Here is a 27,253-nt window from a genome sequence, read left to right as displayed (position 1 = left end):
AGAGAGAGAGAGAGAGAGACAGAGACAGAGAGAGAGAGAGAGACAGAGAGAGTGAGAAAGGTGAGCGAGAGAATGAGAGTGAGATTCATGTAAAGATGACGTTTACTAAATGTTTCTGAGTTTGGAATTCCCCTCCCCAGGGGCTGGGGAGGATGATGTGAGGCAGGTTTCTGATCAATGAGGGAGCCGAGGGTGATGGGGGGGGTCAGACAGGAAAGTGGAGTAGGGGCTACCATCAGATTCCCAGTGATCGTATTGAATGATAGCAGAGGTACGATGGGCTGAAAGACCCTAATCCTGCTCCAAACCTTTGCTTTCTCTTTCCAAAAATTTAATTTGTACATGTGACGTGACATCACTGACTCAAGCAGCACTTACTGCTCGTCCCTAGTTACCCCCGGACCTGAGTGTCTCGTCAGGGCCCCTTCAGAAAGTGGTTAAAAAGCAGCCACATGGCGGTGGGCCTGTAGCCATATGTAGGCCTGAGCAGGGGAGGGGAGAGTGATTCCCTTCCCTAAGGGGCATGAGTGACCCTGGGCTGGAGTGTGACAGCAACGCTCTCACATTGAGAGTGGCCATTAGGGCAACCCGTCCCTGAATTTACGTATAACCATTTCCCGCGGTGGGGTTTGATCCTGGGTCTGGGCGGGAGGTTGCTGGTTGCTAGGCCAGTGATGTTACCATGACACCAGGCCGTCTTCAGGAGCCACTCTCCCAGAAACAGCCCTGGGACAAACGGAGCGTTCGGATCAGGAGTGTCCGTGGTTTCCGAGGTTTGGCTGTTTGGGAATCAAGAGGAACAAAAACTCTCTCCGTGAGCAAACAGCCCCATGCCGTGTCAACAGGAAAACTGCTCGGATAGTTGGCACACCACATCAACAACCACACACTGCACAGGATGGCAACATGGACTGGGGCGTTCACAGGGCGCAAAAGGCACTATACAAATGCAGGCTCTTTCTTTGCCGCCCCTCACGATGGCTGAGTTTGGGGTGGAGGAAGAGAGGGAATGTGAAAGAAAGAGAGACAGAGAATGAGAGAGAGAGAGAGAGAGAGAGAGACAGAGAGAGGGGGTCTGTTAACCCGATGTCCGAGAGCAAGGGGATGAGTGCAAAGTGAATTCAGATACCACCATGTGGAGGACAATTCTGTCCAATCAGTGAGAGGGGGTTTCTTTGTAGAGGGGTGAAGGAAACTTAGGATTTTACAAAGAGCAGGTAAAGATCTCAGAAAAGGGGAACTTTGTTCAAAATGAGGGAATGCTCTCACTTCAGGCACCAGGGTTGGAGGGTTTGAGTTACACAGAGAGGCTGAACAGGCTGGGGCTGTTTTCCCTGGAGCGTCAGAGGCTGAGGGGTGACCTTATAGAGGTTTATAAAATCATGAGGGGCACGGATAGGATAAATAGGCAAAGTCTTTTCCCTGGGGTCGGGGAGTCCAGAACTAGAGGGCATAGGTTTAGGGTGAGAGGGGAAAGATATAAAAGAGACCTAAGGGGCAATCTTTTCACGCAGAGGGTGGTACATGTATGGAATGAGCTGCCAGAGGAAGTGGTGGAGGCTGGTACAATTGCAACATTTAAGAGGCATTTGGACGGGTATATGAATAGGAAGGGTTTGGAGGGATATGGGCCGGGTGCTGGCAGGTGGGACTAGATTGAGTTGGGAAATCTGGTCAGCATGGACGGGTTGGATCGAAGGGTCTGTTTCTGTACTGTACATCTCTATGAGTCAATGTGACCGCAGACCCACAGTGATATGGGTCACTCCTGAACACCTTCTGAAATAACATTACAAACCCCCTGATCAAAGCAGAGTCAGACTGGGCCAATGGTGGCCTGACCCAGTGACACCCACATCCCAGGAACTAATAAGTAGATTGTAATTTGCCAACACTTAAAATATTTGTCACTAAGTGCCAAAAAACAGGACATGTTCCATCCTCGATGTGAGCAAATCTCTCTCATCTCGTTGCCTGGCAACAGAGTATTTTCCTCTCTCTCTCTCTCTCTCTCTCTCTCTCTGTCTCTCTGTCGTGTGTGAATCTCTCTCTTTGCTGAACCACTCTCTCTGTCATTACTGCAAACTAAAATGATCCAGCGCGTGCAAACAGGAAGGTGTTGTGGGAGTTTGCAGGTGCCCGTGCACTCTGTTCTCTCGATCTGTCTGTCTCCGTGGAGCAACATCTTGTTGTGAAAATTCACAGAAATGGCATGGTTCTGATCGAGGCCAGCCAGGGAGAGAGGACAAGGTAAATCACCTCGAACATCTCTGCTGTCTCTCAGCAGGAGTGGGCTTCTGAGGCGAGACTGAGAGGGATTCTGCAGTTTGACTGGTGAAGGAGGCTTGTTGAACAATTCTGGGGCTCAGGTTTGAGGTTTCTCTCAGGAAGTCAGAGCTCAGCGCAGTTTTGCAATGTTGTTTTTTTTATCTCCCACATTAACGGCTGGTAACTCCAATCTAGCCTTCAGACCGAGCCAAGCCAGCAGACATTTCACAATCACGAATGATCAGAGTTCTTAAAACCAGCATTGCAGCACAGCAGATGTATTTTAAGGTGTAATCCAATGGAGTCCAATTGCCACTTGTACACAACTGCCCAGAGAGTAGCATTTCTTTGGCCAGAAAGGCTTTTTTTTTGGTGAAAATTGAACATTTCTTTGTGTTTCATTCATTGCCTGTTTGTTAAAAGGTGCAGGTTCGATTTGGCAGCTTTATTTCTGGTTTCTCTCCCTCTGAGATGTGCAAATTCACAGCGTCTCAGCCCCAGCTCAGACAGTTGCACACTCACCCTCATCCAGGAGGTCGTGGGTTCAGGGCCCACTCCACTCACCTGAGCAGATGATCAGATTCCTCTCAGTGCTGAGGGAGCGCCGCACTGTCGGAGGGTCAGTGCTGAGGGAGTGCCACACTGTCGGAGGGTCAGTGCTGAGGGAGTGCCACACTGTCGGAGGGTCAGTGCTGAGGGAGTGCTGCACTGTCGGAGGGTCAGTGCTGAGGGAATGCTGCACTGTTGGAGGGTCAGTGCTGAGGGAATGCTGCACTGTCGGAGGGTCAGTGCTGAGGGAGCGCCACACTGTCGGAGGGTCAGTGCTGAGGGAGCGCTGCACTGTCGGAGGGTCAGTGCTGAGGGAATGCTGCACTGTCGGAGGGTCAGTGCTGAGGGAGCCCCGCACTGTCGGAGGGTCAGTGCTGAGGGAGCGCCGCACTGTCGGAGGGTCAGTGCTGAGGGAATGCTGCACTGTCGGGGGGTCAGTGCTGAGGGAGCACCACACTGTCGGAGGGTCAGTGCTGAGGGAGTGCCACACTGTCGGAGGGTCAGTGCTGAGGGAGCGCCACACTGTTGGGGAGTCAGTGCTGAGGGAGTGCCGCACTGTCGGAGGGTCAGTGCTGAGGGAACGCCGCACTGTCGGAGGGTCAGTGCTGAGGGAATGCCGCACTGTCGGAGGGTCAGTACTGAGGGAGTGCCGCACTGTCGGAGGGTCAGTACTGAGGGAGTGCCGCACTGTCGGAGGGTCAGTACTGAGGGAATGCTGCACTATCGGAGGGTCAGTGCTGAGGGAATGGGCAGTGTTGAAGGCTCAGTACTGAGGGAGTGAGCATTGTCGGACGGTCAGTGCTGAGGGAGTGCCGCACTGTCGTAAGGTCAGTGCTTAGGAAGTGCCACACTGTTGGAGGGTCAGTGTTGGGGAGCAGGCATTGTCGGAGGGTCAGTGCTGAGGGAGTGCCGCACTGTCAGAGGGTCAGTGCTGAGGGAGTGTCGCGCTGTCAGAGGGTCAGTGCTGAGGGAGTGTCGCGCTGTCAGAGGGTCAGTGCTGAGGGAGTGCCGCACTGTCGAAGGGTCAGTGCTGGGGGAGCAGGCACTGTCAGCAGGTCAGTGCTGAGGGAGTGCCGCACTGTCGGAGGGTCAGTGCTGAGGGAGTGCCGCACTGTCAGAGGGTCAGTGCTGAGGGAGCTCTGTACTGTCAGAGGGTCGGTACTGAGGGAGCGCTGCACTGTCGGATGGTCAGTGCTGAGGGAGTGCCGCACTGTCAGAGGGTCGGAGCTGAGAGAGTGTCACACTGTCGGAGGGTCAGTGCTGAGGGAGTGCCGCACTGTCGGAGGGTCAGTGTTGAGGGAGTGTCACACTGTCGGAGGGTCAGTGCTGAGGGAGTGTCACACTGTCGGAGGGTCAGTGCTGAGGGAGTGCCGCACTGTCGGAGGGTCAGTGCTGAGGGAGTGCCGCACTGTCAGAGGGTCAGTGCTGAGGGAGTGTCACACTGTCGGAGGGTCAGTGCTGAGGGAGTGCCGCACTGTCGGAGGGTCAGTGCTGAGGGAGTGTCACACTGTCGGAGGGTCAGTGCTGAGGGAGTGTCACACTGTCGGAGGGTCAGTGCTGAGGGAGTGTCACACTGTCGGAGGGTCAGTGCTGAAGGAGTGCCGCACTGTCGGAGGGTCAGTGCTGAGGGAGTGTCACACTGTCGGAGGGTCAGTGCTGAGGGAGTGTCACACTGTCGGAGGGTCAGTGCTGAGGGAGCGCCGCGCTGTCGGAGGGTCAGTGATTTCTCACCTTTCAGTTTGTGGGATCTTTCTGTCCTCCGGGCTCCCTCCGACCCTGATATGATGAGACAGGCAGTGCTGTGGAATGTTGGCCAGCTGGAGCGGGGGGGGTGGGAAGTTGGAATTCGTTTGTGTGTGTGGTGTTGGCGTGAGGATGGGACGGTGGTGTCGGTGTGGGCTGGGATTGTTGGGGCGATGGTGGTGGTGTGGGCTGGGATTGTTGGGGCGATGGTGGTGTCGGTGTGGGCTGGGATTGTTGGGGCGATGGTGGTGGCGGTGTGGGCTGGGATTGTTGGGGCGATGGTGGTGTCGGTGTGGGCTGGGATTGTTGGGGCGGTGATGGTGTCGGTGTGGGCTGGGATTGTTGGGGCGATGGTGGTGTCGGTGTGGGCTGGGATTGTTGGGGCGGTGGTGGTGGTGTGGGCTGGGATTGTTGGGGCGATGGTGGTGTCGGTGTGGGCTGGGATGTTGGGGCGGTGATGGTGTCGGTGTGGGCTGGGATTGTTGGGGCGGTGGTGGTGGTGTGGGCTGGGATTGTTGGGGCGATGGTGGTGTCGGTGTGGGCTGGGATTGTTGGGGCGGTGATGGTGTCGGTGTGGGCTGGGATTGTTGGGGCGATGGTGGTGTCGGTGTGGGCTGGGATTGTTGGGGCGGTGGTGGTGGTGTGGGCTGGGATTGTTGGGGCGATGGTGGTGTCGGTGTGGGCTGGGATTGTTGGGGCGATGGTGGTGTCGGTGTGGGCTGGGATTGTTGGGGCGGTGGTGGTGGTGTGGGCTGGGATTGTTGGGGCGATGGTGGTGTCGGTGTGGGCTGGGATTGTTGGGGCGATGGTGGTGTCGGTGTGGGCTGGGATTGTTGGGGCGGTGGTGGTGGTGTGGGCTGGGATTGTTGGGGCGATGGTGGTGTCGGTGTGGGCTGGGATTGTTGGGGCGATGGTGGTGGCGGTGTGGGCTGGGATTGTTGGGGCGATGGTGGTGTCGGTGTGGGCTGGGATTGTTGGGGCGATGGTGGTGTCGGTGTGGGCTGGGATTGTTGGGGCGATGGTGGTGTCGGTGTGGGCTGGGATTGTTGGGGCGATGGTGGTGTCGGTGTGGGCTGGGATTGTTGGGGCGATGGTGGTGTCGGTGTGGGCTGGGATTGTTGGGGCGGTGGTGGTGGTGTGGGCTGGGATTGTTGGGGCGATGGTGGTGTCGGTGTGGGCTGGGATTGTTGGGGCGATGGTGGTGTCGGTGTGGGCTGGGATTGTTGGGGCGATGGTGGTGTCGGTGTGGGCTGGGATTGTTGGGGCGATGGTGGTGTCGGTGTGGGCTGGGATTGTTGGGGCGATGGTGGTGGCGGTGTGGGCTGGGATTGTTGGGGCGATGGTGGTGTCGGTGTGGGCTGGGATTGTTGGGGCGATGGTGGTGTCGGTGTGGGCTGGGATTGTTGGGGCGATGGTGGTGTCGGTGTGGGCTGGGATTGTTGGGGCGATGGTGGTGTCGGTGTGGGCTGGGATTGTTGGGGCGATGGTGGTGTCGGTGTGGGCTGGGATTGTTGGGGCGATGGTGGTGTCGGTGTGGGCTGGGATTGTTGGGGCGATGGTGGTGGTGGTGTGGGCTGGGATTGTTGGGGCGGTGGTGGTGGTGTGGGCTGGGATTGTTGGGGCGGTGGTGGTGGTGTGGGCTGGGATTGTTGGGGCGATGGTGGTGGTGTGGGCTGGGATTGTTGGGGCGATGGTGGTGTCGGTGTGGGCTGGGATTGTTGGGGCGATGGTGGTGGTGGTGTGGGCTGGGATTGTTGGGGCGATGGTGGTGGTGGTGTGGGCTGGGATTGTTGGGGCGGTGGTGGTGGTGTGGGCTGGGATTGTTGGGGCGATGGTGGTGTCGGTGTGGGCTGGGATTGTTGGGGCGATGGTGGTGTCGGTGTGGGCTGGGATTGTTGGGGCGATGGTGGTGGTGGTGTGGGCTGGGATTGTTGGGGCGATGGTGGTGGTGGTGTGGGCTGGGATTGTTGGGGCGGTGGTGGTGTCGGTGCGGGCTGGGATGTTGGGGCGGTGATGGTGTCGGTGTGGGCTGGGATTGTTGGGGCGGTGATGGTGTCGGTGTGGGCTGGGATTGTTGGGGCGGTGGTGGTGTCGGTGTGGGCTGGGATTGTTGGGGCGATGGTGGTGGTGTGGGCTGGGATTGTTGGGGCGATGGTGGTGTCGGTGTGGGCTGGGATTGTTGGGGCGATGGTGGTGTCGGTGTGGGCTGGGATGTTGGGGCGGTGATGGTGTCGGTGTGGGCTGGGATTGTTGGGGCGGTGATGGTGTCGGTGTGGGCTGGGATTGTTGGGGCGATGGTGGTGTCGGTGTGGGCTGGGATTGTTGGGGCGATGGTGGTGGTGTGGGCTGGGATTGTTGGGGCGATGGTGGTGTCGGTGTGGGCTGGGATTGTTGGGGCGGTGGTGGTGTCGGTGTGGGCTGGGATTGTTGGGGCGATGGTGGTGTCGGTGTGGGCTGGGATTGTTGGGGCGATGGTGGTGTCGGTGTGGGCTGGGATTGTTGGGGCGATGGTGGTGTCGGTGTGGGCTGGGATTGTTGGGGCGATGGTGGTGTCGGTGTGGGCTGGGATTGTTGGGGCGATGGTGGTGTCGGTGCGGGCTGGGATTGTTGGGGCGATGGTGGTGTCGGTGTGGGCTGGGATTGTTGGGGCGATGGTGGTGTCGGTGTGGGCTGGGATTGTTGGGGCGGTGGTGTCGGTGTGGGCTGGGATTGTTGGGGCGATGGTGGTGTCGGTGCGGGCTGGGATTGTTGGGGCGATGGTGGTGTCGGTGTGGGCTGGGATTGTTGGGGCGATGGTGGTGTCGGTGTCAGTGCTGGGAGAATGTTGCGTTGGAAGCGGGTGAATGTGTGTGAGGGTTGCGGACGGTTGGGTGTGGCTCAGAGCCCTGTCCGGTGAGATTCACCATCGGGAGGTAAAGGCCGGAACTCCATTTTGGACCACGCCCCTGGTCTGTATAGGGAATGGAGGTCGGACGCAGTGTGGGGAGAGGTCAGCACAGTTGCTGCCTACACTGAGAGCAGTGACGGTCAGCTGACTGGGAGCTCAGGCAGAGTGGGCCCTGCCTCAAGGCTGTGTCCTGTCTCGGTGATGGATAGGGTGACAGTGGGAGGCAGCAGGAGCGTCGTGTGTTTCACGCTTAGCTTCAGCCTCTTCACTGTCTGTGGGGCTCTGGTCTGAAGGTATCCGGCATCAGGTAACTCCAGGAGATTGTGAACCTCGCCCTACCTCACCCCGAAGGGCAGGGAGGGTGGGCACATTCCCAGACCCTGTGGCCCTCACTCTGTTGTTCCGATAGGGGCCACAGTGATTCCAGTATCCGGCCTGCAGTGGATCCACTCTCACATCACTGCCCCAGTGAGGTGTGCAGTCCACAGGCGTATTGTACAGCCTGAGAAACAGGCCCTTCGGTGCCTGACTGGGTGGTAACACTGGGCAGACACTGGCTAACAGGGCATTGTTAACCCTTTCAGAGCTGCTGAAGACTTTTCTGATATATTCCCTTGTGGATGTGGGTGTCACTGGCTGGGCGCAGCATTTATTACCCATCCCTAGTTGCCCCTTGAGAAGGTGGGGGTGAGCTGCCTTCTTGACCCGCTGCAGTCCATGTGCAGTGGGTTGACCCACAATGCCCTGAGGGAGGGAATTCCAGGATTCTGACCCAGTGACACTAAAGGAACGGCGATATATTTCCAAGTCGGGATGGGGAGGGGCTTGGAGGGGATCTTGCAGGGGGTGGTGTTCCCATGTATCTGCTGCCCTTGTCCTTCTAGATGGAAGTGGTTGTGGGTTTGGAAGGTGCTGCCTGAGGATCTTTGGTGAGTTTCTGCAGTGCATCTTGTAGATGGTCCACACTGCAGCTACTGAGCGTCGGGGGGGGGGAGGGAGAGGGTGTTTGTGGATGTGGGGCCAATCAAGTGGGGGCTGCTTTGTCCTGGATGGTGTTGAGCTTCTTGAGTGTTTGTTGGAGCTGCCCCCATCCAGGGCAAGTGGGGAGTATTCCCTCACACTCCTGACTTGTGCCTTGTAGATGGTGGACAGGCTTTGGGGGGGGGGGGTTAGGAGGGGAGTTACTCGCTGCAGGATTCCCAGCCTCTGACCTGCCCTTGTAGCCACTGTGTTTATGTGGTGAGTCCAGTTGAGTTTCTGGTCAATGATAACCCCCAGGATGTTGGTAGTGGGGGGATTCAGATCACTCCCTCGGTCTCTGTAGAGAAAGGAACTACAGCCTGCTCAGTTTTTTTGGGAGAGACTGAATCTCTCAGCCTCAGTTACTCCTTCACCTTCAGCACTGGCTCATTGTGAACACTGACCAGGAGACAATCCTGATTGAGCCCTCCCCGGGTTTCACATCCATCTGGTTGGACAGAACTGAGAGAAGTCCCGGAGATGACCCTCCAGCCATGGAGACAATTCCCAGGTGGTGAGGGGGTTCGGACACACGGGTTAGGCTATTCCACCCCATCAGTCTGCTCCGTCGTCCAACAAGACCTGACCCAATCGCGATCTTAACTCCATTGTCCTCTCTGATCCCTCATGACCCCTGACCCACTCGGCAAACCTACCCCAGCCTCCAACCAATTCAGTGATTCCCCTCCGGGCGGGAGAATTCCAAATTCAAGGAATTCTTCCTCACCTCTGTCTTAAATGGGACACCCCTCATTTTGTGACTGTCGCCCCTCGCTCTGGGATACGGTTTCTCAGGTTTGACCCCTGTGAAGATGTCTGCACTCCCCCCCCCCCCCGTTATATTGTGAGGAGGTCACCTTTGTGATTGCCCTGGGAGCCCCTCGATATTACTGATGGCCTGGTGATCGCTGACACTATCGGAGCGAGTTGTCTCACTCACTGAGGGGAACCACACCCGTGTTGTCAGAATCTATCCCCGAATATCACGGCCTCGCTGCACATTTCGTGTCGGAGTGAGTCCCGTTTCATTCCCAGCGGAACGTGAGGCCTTTCACGGGGATGGGAGAGAGGAGCAGGGAGAGGGGAGAGGGATGGACTGACCGGAGGAGATGGGAGCCTGAGGTTTGAGCCTGATTTGAGGTACACACACACAGCAACGCTCAGACGGGCTGAATGCCCTGGTTCTGAACTGGAAACCTGATGTGAGACATGTGTTTAACTCCGAGTCAAAGAAAGTTTGGAGGCAAAATAAAATCCTTTTAAATCCTTGTGTCAGAATTGTCTGCCCAATTTTTTAAAATCTCATTGAAATGCTTAAAATAACAGAGACATCTGAAGCTGTTGCTACATCTGTCTCTAATTTTGACGCGAAACCTCTGGCTCAGGGGAAGCATTTCAGTGAAAAACTTCAAAACTGAGGTCAATGGATTCTTTTGGCCCTTTCATGGACGTCCAGGAATTTATAACAAAGATGGATAAACACCGAACAACAACTGAAATTGCTGCAAAAGCTCCGCAGGTCTGGCAGCATCTGTGGAGAGAAAGCAGAGTTGACCTTTTGGGTCTGATGACCCTTCCTCAGATAAATACAGGGCAGCTCAGCCTCATTGGAACTGAATGGTCTCTCCTCGATCCAAGGGACTCAATTTGGGATGGATCCCTTTATTATGAAGATGTTTTTCAGAATGCTAGATGTGACGGAGAGAGAGAGATTACAAACTGATGCGGATTAACTCAATCGAAAAGGAGTCCGTGGATAATTTCTGGATAAAACAAGGAACCGTGGCTTCTGGAGATGATTGGATTCGATTCTCTACAGTGTGGAGACAGGCCCTTCGGCCCAACCAGTCCACACCGACCCTCCAAAGAGTAACCCACCCAGATCCATTTCCCTCTGACTAATGCAGCAAACATGACGGGCAATTTCCTATGGCCAATTCACCCTGACCTGCACATCTTTGGACTGTGGGAGGAAACCAGAGCACCCGGAGGAAACCCACGCAGACACAGGGAGAATGTGCAAACTCCACACAGACAGCCACCCGAGGCTGGAATCGAACCTGGGTCCCTGGCGCTGTGAGGCAGCAGTGCTAACCACTGTGCCACCGTGCCACCCCGTCGGAGGGAAATGGGTCTCAGTGGGTTACTCTTCGGCGGGTCGATGTGGACTTGTTGGGCTGAAGGGCCTGTTTCCACACTGTAGATCTGAAACAAAACCTGGAATGACTGGAGAAACTCAACACGTCGGGCAGCATGTGTGGAGGGAAACAGAGTTAACCTTTTCAGTCCAATGTCTTTTTACAATAATGAAATTTTCCAACTTAACTCAGCTGCTCTCCAGAATCAGTGCTGTGTGAAAGCAGGCCATTTAGCCTATCAAATCCCCCTAACCCTCCAAAGAGCATCTCACCCAGACCCTATAATGCTGCATTGCCCATGGCTAAACCACCCAGCCTGCACAGCCCTGGACACAATGGGACAATTTCCTATGGCCCATCCACCCTAACCTGCACACCTCTGGACCGTGGGAGAGAACCACACAGACATGGGGAGAACACGCAAGTTTCACACAGACAGTCGCCCGAGGATGGCATCGAACCCCAGGTCCCTGAGGCTGTGAGGCACTGAACAACTGTGCGGTGCTGCCAGATGTGCTGAGTTACTGCAATATTCACTTGTTTTTACTTTAATCAAATTCTCCTTTAGGGTCATAGGGAATGTGTTGTAGGGAATGTGTTGGATTGGCCAGGGAATGCAAATGTTGCCTTATAAACACCTTGTGTGAGTTTGTGAGTGTGTGAGTCTCTGTGTGAGTGTGTGTGTATGCATATCTATCTGTGTGTGTGTGTGAGACAGTCTCTGAGTGAGTGTGTTTGAATGTGTATGTGTGTCTGTCTGTGTGTATCTCTGTATGACTGTGAGTCTCTGTGTAAGTGTGTGAGTGTGTGTCTATGTATGTGAGTGTGAGTCTGTGTGTGTGTCTCTGTGAGTTTGAGTCTTTATGACTCTCTATGTGTGTCTCTGTATGAATGTGTTTGTATTTGTGTCTATGTGTGGGTGCGAGTCTCTGTGTATGTGTGTCCCTGAGTGTGAGTCTGTGAGTGTGTCTGTGTGTATCTCTGAGTGTGAGTCTGCATGTGTGTTTGTCTCTGCGTGAGTGTATTTGTATTTGTGTCTATGTGTGTGTGAGTCTGCATGTATGAGTGTGTGTCCATGTGTGTGAGAGTGAGTCTGTGTGAGTGTGGGTTTCGGTGAGTGTGAGTCTGTGTGAGTGTGAGTATGAGTCTTGGTGAGTGTGAGTTATGAAGCATGGCTTTGTCTGAGGAAATCTGACTGTCCGCGGCAATGGAATATCTCGTTCTCTGCATTTAGGTAGCTCCTAACTCTGCCCTCTTCCTTCTGGCAGGTGCCTCCAGACCGTGCTCGGTCTCGTCGCTGAGCCTGATGGCTGCTGTGGTCGATGGAGTATCTGCCGCGCCCATCTCAGGAAGCTGTACCTCGGTGAATACCGTTTGTTCGGATAGTGACCACCCGGTCAGTCTCAGCTCCTCTGCTTCCTCGGCATCGCTCCAGGATGGCCACAGCTCATTTGGCAGCAACGGGACCCTGGTACCCAATACCAGCGCCCTCAGTTACCCCCCTCCACTCGGCTGTGACATCAGCTTGGACCTGACCCCGGTCAGCCATACCAAGGCTCCCTTGGGAGAGGGCAACACCAGGCGTGGGAATCTGACCATGGATGTTCCCCGTGGTGTCCCATGGTCCCCTCCTCCCATTCCCCAAACCAAGGAGCCCCTGGCAAAGCTCTCACACGTGGACAGGGTGATGAAGGAGATCATCGAAACCGAACGCGCGTTTGTTCGGGATTTGAAGAGCATTGTGGAGGTAAGGCAGGACCCTTTCCGAGACTGGGATCAGGATCAGGATCAGGCGAGCTCTGTGATTCATGAACACTCTCACACTCCTCCCACCGTCCAGGGGATGTGCAGGTTCGGGTGAATTGGCCATCCGAAATTGCCCATGGTGTCCAGGGATGTGCAGGTTAGGTGGGTCATCCATGGGAAATGTGGGATCATGGGAATGGGCTGGGGGAGATTGGATCTGGATGGATACTCTATAGAGGATTGGTGGTGACTCAATGGACCAAATGGCCTCTTGCTGCATGATTGGAACTCTATTCCATGGTCCAATAGTCCCTTCCAAGTGGGGAACCTGCCCTTTCCAAACCCCTCCCTCTGACCAGGACTGAAGAGTCACAGGTCCAGATCTCTATACCCCACACCCCTAGTGCCACATGGCTGTTGCTTAGTCTCTGGTAAAGTGGCGTGCCATCCAATTATCAGGAAGGTCACCACTGACCTCCCAGGGTCACTGGGCAAAGGGTACAATAAACCCAACCATGCCAGTGTCACCCACAGCATGGGCACAACATCAGGAAGCCTCAGGGAAGGGTTGTGTCATTGACTGGGGTCCTGAGTCCAATTCCGGGTCCCCAATGTTTGGAAGGATGTGGAGACCCTGGAGGGGCTGCGGGGGGGCGTTTACTCGCACGGTCCCAGGGATAAGGGAGTGTGGTCAATGCAGGGAGACCCTGCATTGTTCCCTTTACTCCAGAGAGAATGAGGGAGGGAGGGAGGTTTGAGTGAGTAAAGAGAGAGTGGTGGTAACCCAGTGAGCAGAGGGACGGTAACAGACTGAGGATGAGATGAGGATACATATTTTTCCCCCAGTGAGTTGTTGTGATCCGAGAGGGTGTTGGAAGGGAATGCAATGGGAATGTGGGGAAAGGAACTGGGGAAGGTCCGGAAGTGGAATGATTAACAGGCCACAGAGAGACAGCGAGAGACTGGGGACTCATTGGAGAGCTTTTTCCAGGAGTTAGCAGAGTCCCAATGGGCCCAATGGCCTGATTCTGTGCTCCGAACGCTTCTCTGTGGAATGGGATTGCCAGAGATTTGGATTCGGAAGCCCCACCCACTCGGTCGATTTCAGAAATGGGACTGACAGAATGTGAAACAGAAAAGGCACCAAACGCACCCCACAGTCAGGGATTCCCCACTCAGTGTCATCCTCTGGGTGATGTGGACAACGTTTACTGATGACACCAACATTGGAGGTGTAGTGGACAGCGAAGAGGGTTACCTCAGATTACAACAGGATCTGGACCAGATGGGCCAATGGGCTGAGAAGTGGCAGATGGAGTTTAATTTATATGAGCAGGACTTATACACTTAATGGTAAGGTCCGAGGGAATGTTGCTGAATGAAGAGATTTTGGAGTGCAGGATCATAGCTCCTTGAAAATGGAGTTGCAGGTAGCTAGGATAGTGAAGAAGGTGTTTGGTATGCTTTCCTTTATTGGTCAGAGTATTGAGTACAGGAGTTGGGAGGTCATGTTGTGGCTGTACAGGACATTGGTTAGGCCACTGTTGGAATATTGCATGCAATTCTGGTCTCCTTCCTATCGGAAAGATGTTGTGAAACTTGAAAGGGTTCAGAAAAGATTTACAAAGATGTTGTGAGGGTTGGAGGATTTGAGCTACAGGGAGAGGCTGAACAGATGGGGCTGTTTTCTCTGGAGCATCGGTGGCTGAGGGGTGACCTTATAGAGGTTTATAAAATCATGAGGGGCATGGATAGGATAAATAGACAAAGTCTTTTCCCTGGGGTGGGGGAGTCCAGAACTAGAGGGCATAGGTTTAGGGTGAGAGGGGAAAGATATAAAAGAGACCTAAGGGGCAACTTTTTCACACAGAGGGTGGTACGTGTATGGAATGAGCTGCCAGAGGAAGTGGTGGAGGCTGGTACAATTGCAACATTTAAAAGGCATTTGGATGGGTATATGAATAGGAAGGGTTTGGAGGGATATGGGCTGGGTGCTGGCAGGCGGGACTAGATTGGGTTGGGATATCTGGTCGGCATGGACGGGTTGGACCAAAGGGTCTGTTTCCAAGCTGTACATCTCTATGATTCCATGACTCCCTGCTGTGAATCCTACGTAGACACATGGAAACATAGACACATGGAAGATAGAAGCAGGAGGAGGCCATTCGGCCCTTTGAACCTGCCCCGCCATTCATCACAGCCATGGCTGATCATTCAACTCAATAGTCCAACATTGCTTTCTCCCCATAACCTTTGACCCCATTCGCCCAGAGTGCTATATCTAACTGCCTCTTGAATACATTCAATGTTTTAGCATCAGCTCCTCCCTATGCTATTGAACCCCACAGGCTCCCCACTCTGTAGGTGTAGTAATGTCTCCCCATCTCCATCCTAAAAGGTCCACCTCGAATCCTCAGACTGTGACCCCTGTTTTTGGACACACCCACCATCGGGAACATCCCTGCATCTACCCTGCCTCGTCCTGTTAGACTTTTGTAAGTCTCTATGAGATTCCCCCCCTCACTCATTTGCACAAAAACAATCCGAACCCCGCCAATCTCTCCTCCTACGTCAGTCCCATTATCCCTGGAATCAGCCTGGAAAACCTTCACTCCCTCAGGAGCTCCCTCAGGAGCAAGAGCATCCTTCCTCAGAAAAGGAGACCAGAAGTCCACACAGTATTCTGCAGCGATAACTCGAGACGGAGCAGTGGAATTAATTGGAAGAATTTCTGACTCTGCAGATATGGTACTGTCCTCTCGATACTGTCTACAGAGGCACTGCCCTGTGTTAATTATAACATTCGCAACAGTGAGTCCCTTTAATAAGGCTCTCTGATCTGGAGAGACTTCTTCAATTAGAAATATTTATGGTTTCCTTAGTAATAGGCATTTGAGTAAAGCACTTCCTCTGAACGGCACTAATTAATTGCTGCTCTGCTGGTCACTGCAGAGATCGGCTGTTTGAGAAGGTCCCTGGGATAGTTTCTTACACCACTCTGAAGGTTTCAGAGCGCAGTATCATGCAAAGAATCCACTGCTAGATCTGGGATCACAGATCCATTCAGGATGTTACTCTCAAGGGAATGGTGGGGAGGTCGTTTCGGATTGAGATGGGGAGAAATGTCTTCCCTCCCCCAGAGAGTGGGGAGCCTGTGAAATTCCCACAAGTGATGGAGGTCAAAATGTCAACTGTTTCCAAGAAGGAGATAGATATCATTCATAGACCCCCCTCCCACACCTACAGTGTGGGAGAAGGCCATTCAGCCCACTGAGTCCACGCTGGCCCTCTGGAGAGCATCCCACCCAGACCCAACCCCATCTCCTTAATCCACCACATCCCTGGACACTATGGGTGTAATTTAGCATGGCCAATCCACCCTAACCCAGGCACATCTTTGGACTGTGGGAGCAAGCTGGAGCAAACCCACACAGAGACGGGGAGAATGTGCAAACTCCACACAGACAGTCGCCTGAGGCTGGAATCGAATCTGGGTCCCTGGCGCTGTGAGGCAGCAGTGCTAACCAGTGAGCCACCCCTATGTCTATCATCTCCCAGTCCAGGTATTGTGTCCCGTATTCCAAATATTTCTCCATGTCACATGGAGCGGGCCAAAATGACTGTGTTTAGGATATTCTGCAACTTGGATTTGAGCCAGTTGACTGGACAGCAGCCTTTCAAACATGTTTATATGGTTTTTATAACAATCATTTAATGACGGCTCTGACTCACATGTTGGCAGGAATTATTCCAATCGTTGCTTCATTAGTGTGGAACAGCCTGTGGCTTTCTGACCTGGAAGTGGTCTATTGATACAGAAGGGGTCTTTGTTTTAACACAACGTTTAACCTGGAGGTCTCTGTGGTATGGGAGGAGTCAGTGAGAGGCAGAACGCAGTCTGATTTCTGAATGTGGGAGAAAATCTTACATACGCAGACAGAGAGAAAAAAAATCCCCGCTTCTCATGGGAAAATCAACTTCCCAAGGAGCAATCGCTTTGTTGCGTAGTTGTTACAAAGTTGTACATTTGATAGAGAGTGGGCGAGAGAGAGAGAGAGAGACCGATGCTGACAATTCTCTTCAGTCTATGTTTTGAAGGTCACTGACTCAGGCTCGTGAGTTGCCATTCTACTTTTGTCTGTGTTGATTGGAGGAACTTCGTGTTACTGAAGGCCACCTTTTTGGAGTGAGGAATAACCAACTGCTTGAGAGAGGAGGAGGACATTCAGTCCCATTGTTGCTTCTACACCCTCCATGAATATTATCACATCCATTAGCGTAGTGTCCAAATGGTCCGTTACAGAGGTTTTGTTTCACTCTAACTTTCTGTCACTCCTCCTCTCACTCTCCTTCCATTCCTTCCCACTTTCTGGGGCAGCATGGTGGCTCATGGTTAGCACTGCTATCTCCCAGCACCAGGGACCTGGGTTCGATTCCAGCCTTGGGTGACTGTCTGTGGGGAGTTTGCACGTTCTCCCTGTGTCTGTGTGGGTTTTCTCCCACAGTCCAAAGACTTTTAGATCAGGTAGATTGGCCATGTTAAATTGCCCCATAGTGTTGGGTGCATTTGTCAGAGGGAAACAGGTCTGGGTGGGTTAGTCTCTGGAGGGTCTGGGTGGATGTGTTGGGCCAAATGGCCTGTTTCCACACCATAGGGAATCTAATCTAATCAAGAGAGGGAGTGTTAACTGGGAATGAACTATAAAGACTTGCTTGGGTCAGGGTTACTGAGTTTGTTAATTTGCAGTGAAAGGACCCAGAGAGTGTTTATCAATGCGGTCAGTCCAACAGGAGCATTTGATAGCGATAAGAATTTGCCTTTTTCTGCATCGAATGAACAACAGATGAAGCAGCTGGCTTACATTCCATTCAGTGTTTCATCTTGTGTACTAAAGCATGTGCGATATTTAATCTATTCAGAGCGCACTGCAGAGGGTTTGATTGTTATTGATGCAACATTTCAGCTCTGTGCTCCATCTCTCTCTCTCTCTCTATCTCTCTAACTGACTCTCTCTCTCCCTCTCTCTAACTGTCTCTCTCTCTATGTCTCTCTCTCTCTCTCTGTCTCTCTCTATCTCTCTCTCTCTCTCTATCTCTCTCTCTATCTATCTATCTATCTCTCTCTCTCTAGCTCTCTCTCTCTCTCTAGCTCTCTCTCTATCTCTCTCTCTATCTCTCTCTCTCTAGCTCTCTCTCTAGCTCTCTCTCTCTCTAGCTCTCTCTCTATCTCTCTCTCTCTCTCTAGCTCTCTCTATCTCTCTCTCTCTCTCTAGCTCTCTCTCTATCTCTCTCTCTCTCTAGCTCTCTTTCTAGCTCTCTCTCTCTCTCTAGCTCTCTCTCTCTCTCTCTCTAGCTCTCTCTCTCTATCTCTCTCTCTCTCTCTAGCTCTCTCTCTCTGTCTATCTCTTTCTCTCTGTTTCTATCTATCTATCTCTCTCTTTGTGTCCCAGACACAATCCCTGCCCAGACACACAGCCTCAAAGGTGTTTTGTTTCTGGTTGTGAACATTTGCTGGTGAATACTGTGGTTTTCTGACCAGAAGCTGATTCCCTCATCATCAGGACCCTCAGTGTCTATTCTGGGCAGAGAGTAACTAACAGTCACTTTGAGCTTAATGCTGCCTTTCTCTTTATCATTGATGGGACATGGGCATCACTGGCTAGGTCAGCATTTACTGCCCCTCTGGTGAAGAGTCAGCCACATCACTGTGGTTCTGGAGTCACGTGTAGGCCCAGACCAGGTAAGGATGGCAGATTTCCTTCCCTCATGACCCTGATGGGTTTTTGTAACGGTTATCTTTTTCCTTGAATTCAAATTTCACCAAATTGAACCCCAGGACATGACTCTGAGGTTCTGCTCATTGACATCAGTGCTTCCAATGATCCTGTTACTGTCTCTACCCATTTATCACAACCACCCCGGACTATAAGACTCTGGGGGAGTCTTGTGACAATGGTTCAGAGCTTTACCAGCTTGTATTACCCCGCTTTCAACCGTATCCCTGTGCACCCCCATTCTGACCCAAAACACCATCCAACACCCCTCTCGAATGTCTCAATTGTACCTGCCCCTACCACTCTCCCAGGCTCTGTATCTCAGACCCTAACTACTCGCTGGGTGAAGAAGTGTTGTCCTCCGATTACAGGATCTCTACAATGTGGAAGCTGGTCATTCAGCCCATCAAGTCCACACTAACCCTCCTAAGAGCATTCCACAGAAAGCCACCCCCACTGCCAATCCACCTAACCTGCACATCTTTGGACTGTGGGAGGAAATCCATGCAGGGAACGTGCAAAGTCCACCCAGACAGCCACCCAAGAGTGGAATCGAACCCAGGTCCCAGAAGGCAGCAGTGCTAACCACTGAGCCACCGTTGTTTCTTCTGGAGACCAGTTCAATCTCTGCCGTTTTGTGCTTTTACTGAGCTTGTCAGAGGAGATGTTAGACAAAAGCCGACCGTAATGCTTCCATTGAAACAAGACAAAGTTAATAATTTCACCATAAAATTAACCCGGCCATGTATCTGAAACAGACCAGCAGCAATAGGAATGGGAAGGAGGCCATTCGGCCCCTTGAGCCTGGTCTGCCATCCAACAGGATCATGGCTGATCCAACATTTCTTGTAAACAAAAACAAAAATAGCGGGAAAAGCTCAACAGATCTGGCAGCATCTGTGGAGAGAAATCAGAGATAACGTTTTAGGTTGAGTGACCTTTCCTCAGAAGTCAACATTCCTCACGTCCACTTTCCAGTATTTCCCTGTAACCCTCGATTCCCCGACTGATCAAGGATCTCTCGATCTCAGCCTTAAATATACACACGGGCTCTGCTCCCACCGCTCTCTGGGACAAGGAGTTCCAAAGACACTCAGCTCTCTGAGGGAAGAAATCCCTCCCCATCTCAGTCTGAAGCTGGAGCCCCTTTACACTGAGACTGTGCCCTCTGACCCTCCCATGAGGGGGACCACCCTCTCAGCATTGACCCTGTCAAACCTCTTGCAGAATTCAATATGTGTCAATGGGATCACCTCTCATTCTTCTGGTCAGTGAGTAGAGCCCCTTTGCTCATAAGACAATCCCTCCATCCCAAGGATTATCCCAGTGAACCTTCCCTGGACTGCTTCCAATGAAATGATACCTCTCATTAAACAAGGAGAGCAAATTACATTTTACTGATTGTGGTGAATGGCATATCCAACTAATTGTTAAATTTATCCAAAGAACAGTTATAGAGTCACAGAGCTGTACGGCATGGAAACAGACCCTTCGGTCCAACCCGTCCATGCCGACCAGATATCCCAACCCAATCTAGTCCCACCTGCCAGCACCCGGCCCATATCCCTCCAAACCCTTCCTATTCATATACCCATCCAAATGCCTCTTAAATATTGTAATTGTCCCAGTCTCCACCACATCCTCTGGCAGCTCATTCCATATACGTACCACCCTCTGTGTGAAAAAGTTGCCCCTTAGGTCTCTTTTATATCTTTCCCCTCTCACCCTAAACCTATGCCCTCCAGTTCTGGACTCCCCCACCCCAGGGAAAAGGGACTTGTCTATTTATCCTATCCATTCTCTTCATGATTTTATAAACCTCTATAAGGTGACCCCTCAGCCTCTGATGCTCCAGGGAAAACAGCCCCAGCCTATTCAGCCTCTCCCTATAACTCAAATCCTCCAATCCTGGCAATATCCTTGTAAATCTTTTCTGAACCCTTTCAAGTTTCACAACATCTTTCCGATAGGAAGGAGACCAGAATTGCACGCAATATTCCAATTGTGGCCAAACAAGTGTTCTGTACAGCTGCAGCATGACCTCCCAACTCTTGTACTCAATACCCTGACCAATAAAGGAAAGCATACCAAATGCCACCTTCACTATCCTATCTACCTGCGACTCTACTTTCAAGGAGCTATGAACCTGCACTCCAAGGTCTCTTTGTTCAGCAACACTCCCTAGGACCTTACCATTAAGTGTATAAGTCCTGCTCTGATTTGCTTCTCCAAAATGCAGCACCTCACATTTATCTGAATTAAACTCTATCTGCCACTCCATTGGCCCATCTGGTCCAGATCCTGTTGTAATCTGATGTAACCTTCTTCACTGTCCACTACACCTCCAATTTTGGTGTCATCAGCAAACTTACTAACTGTACCTCCTAGCTGATTGTGTGTGGAGACTTCAGAGTGTTTCAGTGTGGTGGGGTATGGCTGGAACATCCTGGGGTCAGTGAGTTGAAGGTTTGGACATTGCCCCTCAGTGGGGCACAGATTCCAGTGTGAAATTCCCAGTGCGTTTCTGAGGGTATGCTGTTCAGTCGGAGGTGCTGTCTCTCAGATGAAACTGAGGTCCTTTCTGCCCTTCTGGTGCATGTAAGGATCCGATAGCCAGAATTTTGGGGGTGGGGGGGTCACTGGGGAGAGCTCAACATGAATGAATAATTTGTTATCCCTCCTACTGGAACGACTGGGGCGGCACAGTGGCTCAGTGGTTAGCACTGCTGCCTCACAGCACCAAGGTCCCAGGTTCAATTCCAGCCTTGGGTGACTGTCTGTGTGGAGTTTGCACATTCTCTCTGTGGGTTTCCTCCCACAGTCCAAAGATGTGCAGGTCAGGGTGAATTGACCATGCTAAATTGCCCATAGTGTTAGGTGCATTAGTCAGAGGGGAATGGGTCTGGGTGGGTTAGTCTTCGGAGGGTTGGTGTGGACTGGTTGGGCCAAAGGGCCTGTTTCCACACTGTAGGGAACAGGGATTGCTGGAAAAGCTCAGCAGGTCCGACAGCATCTGTGAAGAGAAATCAGAGTTAACGTTTCAGGTCCGATGACCCTTCCTCAGAACCTGAGGAATTCTGGTCACTCGACCAGAAACGTTGATTCTGCTTTCTCTCCACAGCTGCTGCCAGACCAGCTGAGCTTTTTCAGTAATTCCTGGTTTTCTCTCTGATTTACAGCATCCGCTGTTCTTTCGGTGTTTAATGTAAGAACTGGTTCATTAGGCGGAGGCTATGGTCTAGTGCTATTAGCGCTGGAATATTATGGGTGGCTCAGTGGTTAGCACTGCTGCCTCTCAGCGCCAGGGTCCCGGGTTCAATTCCACCTTCGGGTGACTGTCTGTGTGGAGTTTGCACACTCTCCCCGTGTCTGCGTGGGTTTCCTCCGAGTGCTCCAGTTTCCTCCCACAGTCCAAACATGTGCAGGTCAGGGTGGATTGCCCATGGGAAATTGCCCCTAGTATTCACAGATGTGTAGGTTAGGTGCATTAGTCAGGGGTAAATATAGAGTAGGGGAATGGGTCTGAGCGGGTTTCTCGTCAGAGGGTCAGTGTGGACTTGTTGGGCCGAAGGGCCTATTTCCACACTGTAGGGATACTATGATGTTAATCCAAAGAGCCAGGTAATATTCTAGGGGCCTGGGTTTGAAATCCCATCGGGGCGGATAGTGGAATGTGAATTCAGTTGAAAAGAAAATCTGGGATTACAAGTCTAATGGTGTATCTATTGCTGATTGTTGGAAAATCCCATCTGGGTCATTAATGTCCTTTAGGGAAGGAAACAGCTAGTCTGACTGACATGTGACTCCAGGTACAGAGCAAAATGGTTGTCTCTTAACTGCCCCCTGGGCAATTAGGCATGGGGTAATAACTGCTGGGCCTAGTCAGTGACACCCTCATCTCGTGAATGAATTATATAAAAGCTAGCACATTAATTCTGAATCACTGTGTGGTGTTGCTGTTTGCTCACTAATTAGTGTAAAAGTAATGTCTTGGCTCACCCAGCATTGTTGCCCCTGTAGGATTATCTGGGCTGTATCATCGATTCAGAAGAGCTCCCTCTACAACCCGATGAAGTGAACACCTTATTCTGCAACATCGAAGACATCTACCAGTTTAACAGGTAAAGGGAGGGCTACGGGGATGAGGGAGGTGGGGATGGGAACCATCGTGTGCCTGTGGTTAACAGCATCATGCTGCCACTTTAACCCATCTCTGTCTCTGGGTCAGACCAAAACCCACATGCCCACCTAGGGTTAGTGCAGCCAGAGAAAAGCCAAACACTGCGGAAATCTCAAAGCAGAAAGTGTTGGGGAAACTCAACAGGTCTGCTGGCAGCTGTGGAGAGAGAGAGAGAGAGAGAGAGAGAGAGAGAGAGAGAGAGGCAGAGTGAACGCAGTCTGGGGTGGTGCCTCTCCCGAATCCCATTTCCATTCTGAGTCCAAAGCATATCGGACTTGAAACATTAACTCTGTGTGTGTCTCTCTCTGTCTCTCCGTCTCTCACTGGGGTCACACAGTCTAAGTATAAGGGCGATGCCATTCAGGACTGAGATGAGGAAGGATTTCTTCACTCAGAGAGTTGGGAATCTGTGGGATTCTCTCCCACAGGAAGTTGTTGGGGCCGGTTCATTCGATAGATTCAAGAGGGAGCTAGACATGTGGTTAAAGGGAGGAGAGAAAGTGGGAGTGGGATTCTGAGATTGCGTGATCAGCCAGGGTCGTATTGAATGGTGGGGCAGGGTTGAAGGGCCGAATGGCCTACTCCTGCTCCTGTTTTCTATGTTTCTATGTCTTTGACTCTCCATCTCTCTCTCTCTCCATTTCTCTCTGTCTCTCCCTCTATCTCTCTGTCTCTCCCCTCCAATCTCTCTGTTTCTCTCTGTCTCTCGTTCTCTGTTCCTCCCTCTCCCTCCCTATCTCTCTCTCTCTCTCTCTCTCTCTCTTTCTGTCTACAGATGCTGCCAAACCCGCTGAGTTTCTTGTGCCTTGTGTTGGAATTAAATTTTTAGAATGTATCCTTTTGTGGGATGTGGGGGTCACTGGCTGGGCCCAGCATTTATTGTCCCGTCCCTAGTTACCCCCTTGAGAAGGTGGGGGTGAGCTGCCTTCTTGAACCCGCTGCAGTCCGTGTGCTGTGGGTTGACCCACAGTGCCCTGAGGGAGGGAATTCCAGGATTCTGACCCAGTGACACTGAAGGAAGGGCAATATATTTCCAAGTCAGGATGGTGAGTGGTCCAACAGTGGGTATAGACTAGATGGGGCTGTAATAACCAGCTGCGCTGACTGTGGAGTGTGGCTCAGTGGGGAATGAGTGAGAAAGTTGGGGTCCCACTCCAGAACATGCGGTGCCTGGGACGCAGCTCAAGGAAGGAAACAACCTGCAAAAAACCAGTCTGGAGGGGCACCTGGAAACTGACCTGGAGGGGCACCTGGAAACCTACCTGGAGGGGCACCTGGAAACTGACCTGGAGGGGCACCTGGAAACCTACCTGGAGGGGCACCTGGAAACTGACCTGGAGGGGCACCTGGAAACTGACCTGGAGGAGCACCTGAAAATGTACCTGGAGGGGCACCTGGAAACGGACCTGGAGGGGCACCTGGAAACGGACCTGGAGGGGCACCTGGAAACCTACCTGGAGGGGCACCTGGAAACCTACCTGGAGGGGCACCTGGAAACTGACCTGAAATACCAAAACAGTTAAGGCTATGGGCCTAATGCGGGAAAGAGGGTCTCATGTCGCACAGACTCAATGGGCCAAAAGGCCTCCGCTATGCTGTATGACTCCACAGAGAGACTTGAGTCTAGACCGACAGTCAAGAGCACTGTCTCCTGGCTGAGAGCGAGGCAGTGTTCGTTTATCCCCATGGACAATATCATGGAGACTCCACTGGTGCATTGCCAACTGTGGGATCTTACTTTGTGCTAATCAGCTTCTGCAGTATAACAGGGACTAGGTTTCACAGATAACCCTGTGTAGAATGCTTCGGGATGGCCAGTGGTTGTGAAAGGCACTACAGGAATGCAGGCCTTCCTTCATCTGTCTAGTGGGCGGGTTTGGGAAGAGTTTGTGCTCACAAGCACTGCGGTTTATTTCCACATTTGTGGGTTTATAATAAGTGACTCGGTGGAAATAGAAGGCAGTTCCTGTTTACTGAATGGTCTGTGGGAACATTCTGCATTGATGTGAAACCTGATTTCCATTCTCTGCAATCTGCCCCTTCTCTCTCGTTCTGCCTTCCATCAACACCACTCAGTAATGTGTCTCCGGGGAACCCCTCATTAGGTTTGAACCTCTGACATCATTCCGCCCTCTCGCACCCCCCCCCTCCACCAGACAAACAGACAGACACACACTCTCGCACACAGACAGACACAATCTCCCTCTCACACACACACACAGACACACACACACTCCCTCACACACACACACACACAGATACTCACACATACAAACACACACAGACACATTCACACGGACAGACTCACACTTACACACACAGACATACACAGACACACAGACACACACACAGAGTCACACACACACTCACACACACACACACACACACACACACACACACACACACAGAGACTCACACACAGAGTCACACACACACACAGACACACACACAGAGTCACACACACACTCACACACACACACACACACACACACACACACACACACACACACAGAGTCTCACACAGACACACACACACAGAGTCTCACACAGACACACACACACACACACAGAGTCTCACACAGACACACACACACAGAGTCTCACACGGACACACACACACACACACACAGAGTCTCACACAGACACACACACACAGAGTCTCACACGGACACACACACACACACAGAGTCTCACACAGACACACACACACATACACACAGACACAGACACACACACACACACAGACACAGACACACACACACAGACACACACACACACAGACACACACACACACACAGACACACACACACAGACACACACACACACAGACACACACACACACACAGACACACACACACAGACACACATACACAGACACACATACACACACAGACACACACACACAGACACTCACACATACAAACACACACACACAGACACTCACACATACAAACACACACACACACACACAGGCACACACACACACTCACATACACACAGACATACACACAGACACACACACACACACACACAGACACACACACACACTCACACACAGAGTCACACACACACACACACACAGAGACTCACACACAGAGTCACACACACACACAGAGACACACACAGGCACACACACACACACACACACACACACACAGGCACACACACACACACACACACACACACACACACAGACACTCACACATACAAACACACACACACAGATACTCACACATACAAACACACACACACACACAGGCCCACACACACACTCACATACACACAGACACACACAGACACACACCACACAGACACACACACACTCAGATATACACAGACACACACACACACACACAGACACAGATACTCACACATACAAACACACACAGACACATTCACACGGACAGACTCACACTCACACACACACACACAAACAGACACACACAGTCATACAGACACGCACACATAGACACATACACACTGTTACACAAACCCAGTTTCTCTCACTCACACAGACACACATACAGTTTCTCACACAGACATACAGACAGACACACTACTCCAGACAAGGCCTCACTAATGTCCTGAACAGTCATTAGGGTGTGAAAGGAGGCCATTCAGCCCAATTGACCCTCTTGCTTGCTATCTGGAACAGCAAACCAGCCAGTCTCACTCTCTTGTATTTCCTCCACTCCAGATCGCTTCTGTTTGAGTAATTATCAAATCCCTTCGGAAAATCCGTGATCAATTCTGCTCAAACTACTCTCATGGGTCATGAAATTGATAGATATTGATCTTAGAACACTTTAACAAGCTTCTGAAACATCAGCATTATCACCTCGTTAAGGGAGTCAGCTTTGACTGGTGCCTGAACTCCTGATTTACACTGGCTCAGTGGTTAGCTCTACTACCTCACAGCGCCAGGGACCCAGGTTCGATTCCAGCCTTGGGTGACTGTCTATGTGGAGTTTGCACATTCTCCCAGTGTCTGCGTGGGTTTCCTTCAGGTGCTCCCACAGCGTGGGGCATTGGCCATGGGAAATTGCCCCACAGTGTCCAGGGATGTGCAGTCTGGATGGCTTGGCCATGGGGAAACACAAGGAGAGGGTGGAATGCCCTTCAAAGAATCGGTGTGGACTTGATGGGCTGAGTGGTCTCTTTGTGCACTGTAGGAATTATGTGTAATATTGCTTTAGCTGCCCAGGGAGGGTTGGGCACCAGGTAATGCTGTGTCGTATGGACCTCAGACCCCAACCATCAGCAGTCCCCTGGGCTCTGTTGGATTGTACCATTTGAATACAGTGTGTTCATGGTGTAGGGAAAGCAGTTAATCAGGGACGTTCGCCTGAAACAAGCCGGGCTGGTGAATCATTTTTGTGGCTACACAGCCCTGCAGATGCACCATCAACAGAGTTTCTGGAGCAGGTACTCTGGGGGGGGGGGGTTTCTGGGTCTCAGCCAATCTGGGCCAGGATGGTGAGAGGGAGAGAGGGAGGGGGGGTTCAGGTGGATTCTGACAGCTTGCCAACGCTGGGTACCATCAACCTTCACCAGTTTGCAGAAGCTGAGATGTGTCATGGGGAGGGACTCAGACTGCGGATGGGTGTCCCTAGCTGGTGCTGGGGAACACAAACCTGAACCCCCCCCCCCAACACCGTGGGGGCAGGACACACCCCCGCACGGTGAGAAGGCGGGATTGCAACCATCCCGGGTTTCCGGGCGGAGAAGCCTGATTCACAGAGTAAGTGTGATGCCAGAGAAACATTCAGGCGCCAAGCAAGCGGGTTAGGGTGTGGCATGCACTACCTGGAAATGTGCATCATAGAATCCCTACAGTCTGGAAGGAGGACATTCGGCCCATCGAGTCCACACCGACCCTCTGAGGAGCCTCCCACCCAGACCTACCCCCCCTCCCCCATAACCGTGCATGGTGGGGGCTGGTTCAATT

The 27,253-nt window shown here is 52.3% G+C and overlaps 1 protein-coding gene across 3 annotated transcripts in view; it reads left to right on the top strand.

The window, feature by feature from the left end:
• The window catches only part of LOC140454634 (uncharacterized), a 222,696-nt gene that overhangs the window by 69,872 nt on the left and 125,571 nt on the right, over positions 1–27,253 (top strand). For all 3 annotated transcript variants that reach the window (XM_072549541.1, XM_072549542.1, XM_072549540.1), the window contains exons 3-4: positions 11,874–12,352; positions 22,146–22,246. In XM_072549541.1, coding sequence (XP_072405642.1) covers positions 11,874–12,352; positions 22,146–22,246 — 580 coding nt within the window. The remainder of the gene's footprint in view (positions 1–11,873; positions 12,353–22,145; positions 22,247–27,253) is intronic.

This window comes from Chiloscyllium punctatum, chromosome 29, assembly GCF_047496795.1.
Source record: "Chiloscyllium punctatum isolate Juve2018m chromosome 29, sChiPun1.3, whole genome shotgun sequence".
Lineage (NCBI taxonomy): Eukaryota > Metazoa > Chordata > Chondrichthyes > Orectolobiformes > Hemiscylliidae > Chiloscyllium > Chiloscyllium punctatum.
The sequence above is the reverse complement of the archived record's forward strand: the minus strand, read 5'-3'. Positions and strand labels throughout refer to the sequence as shown.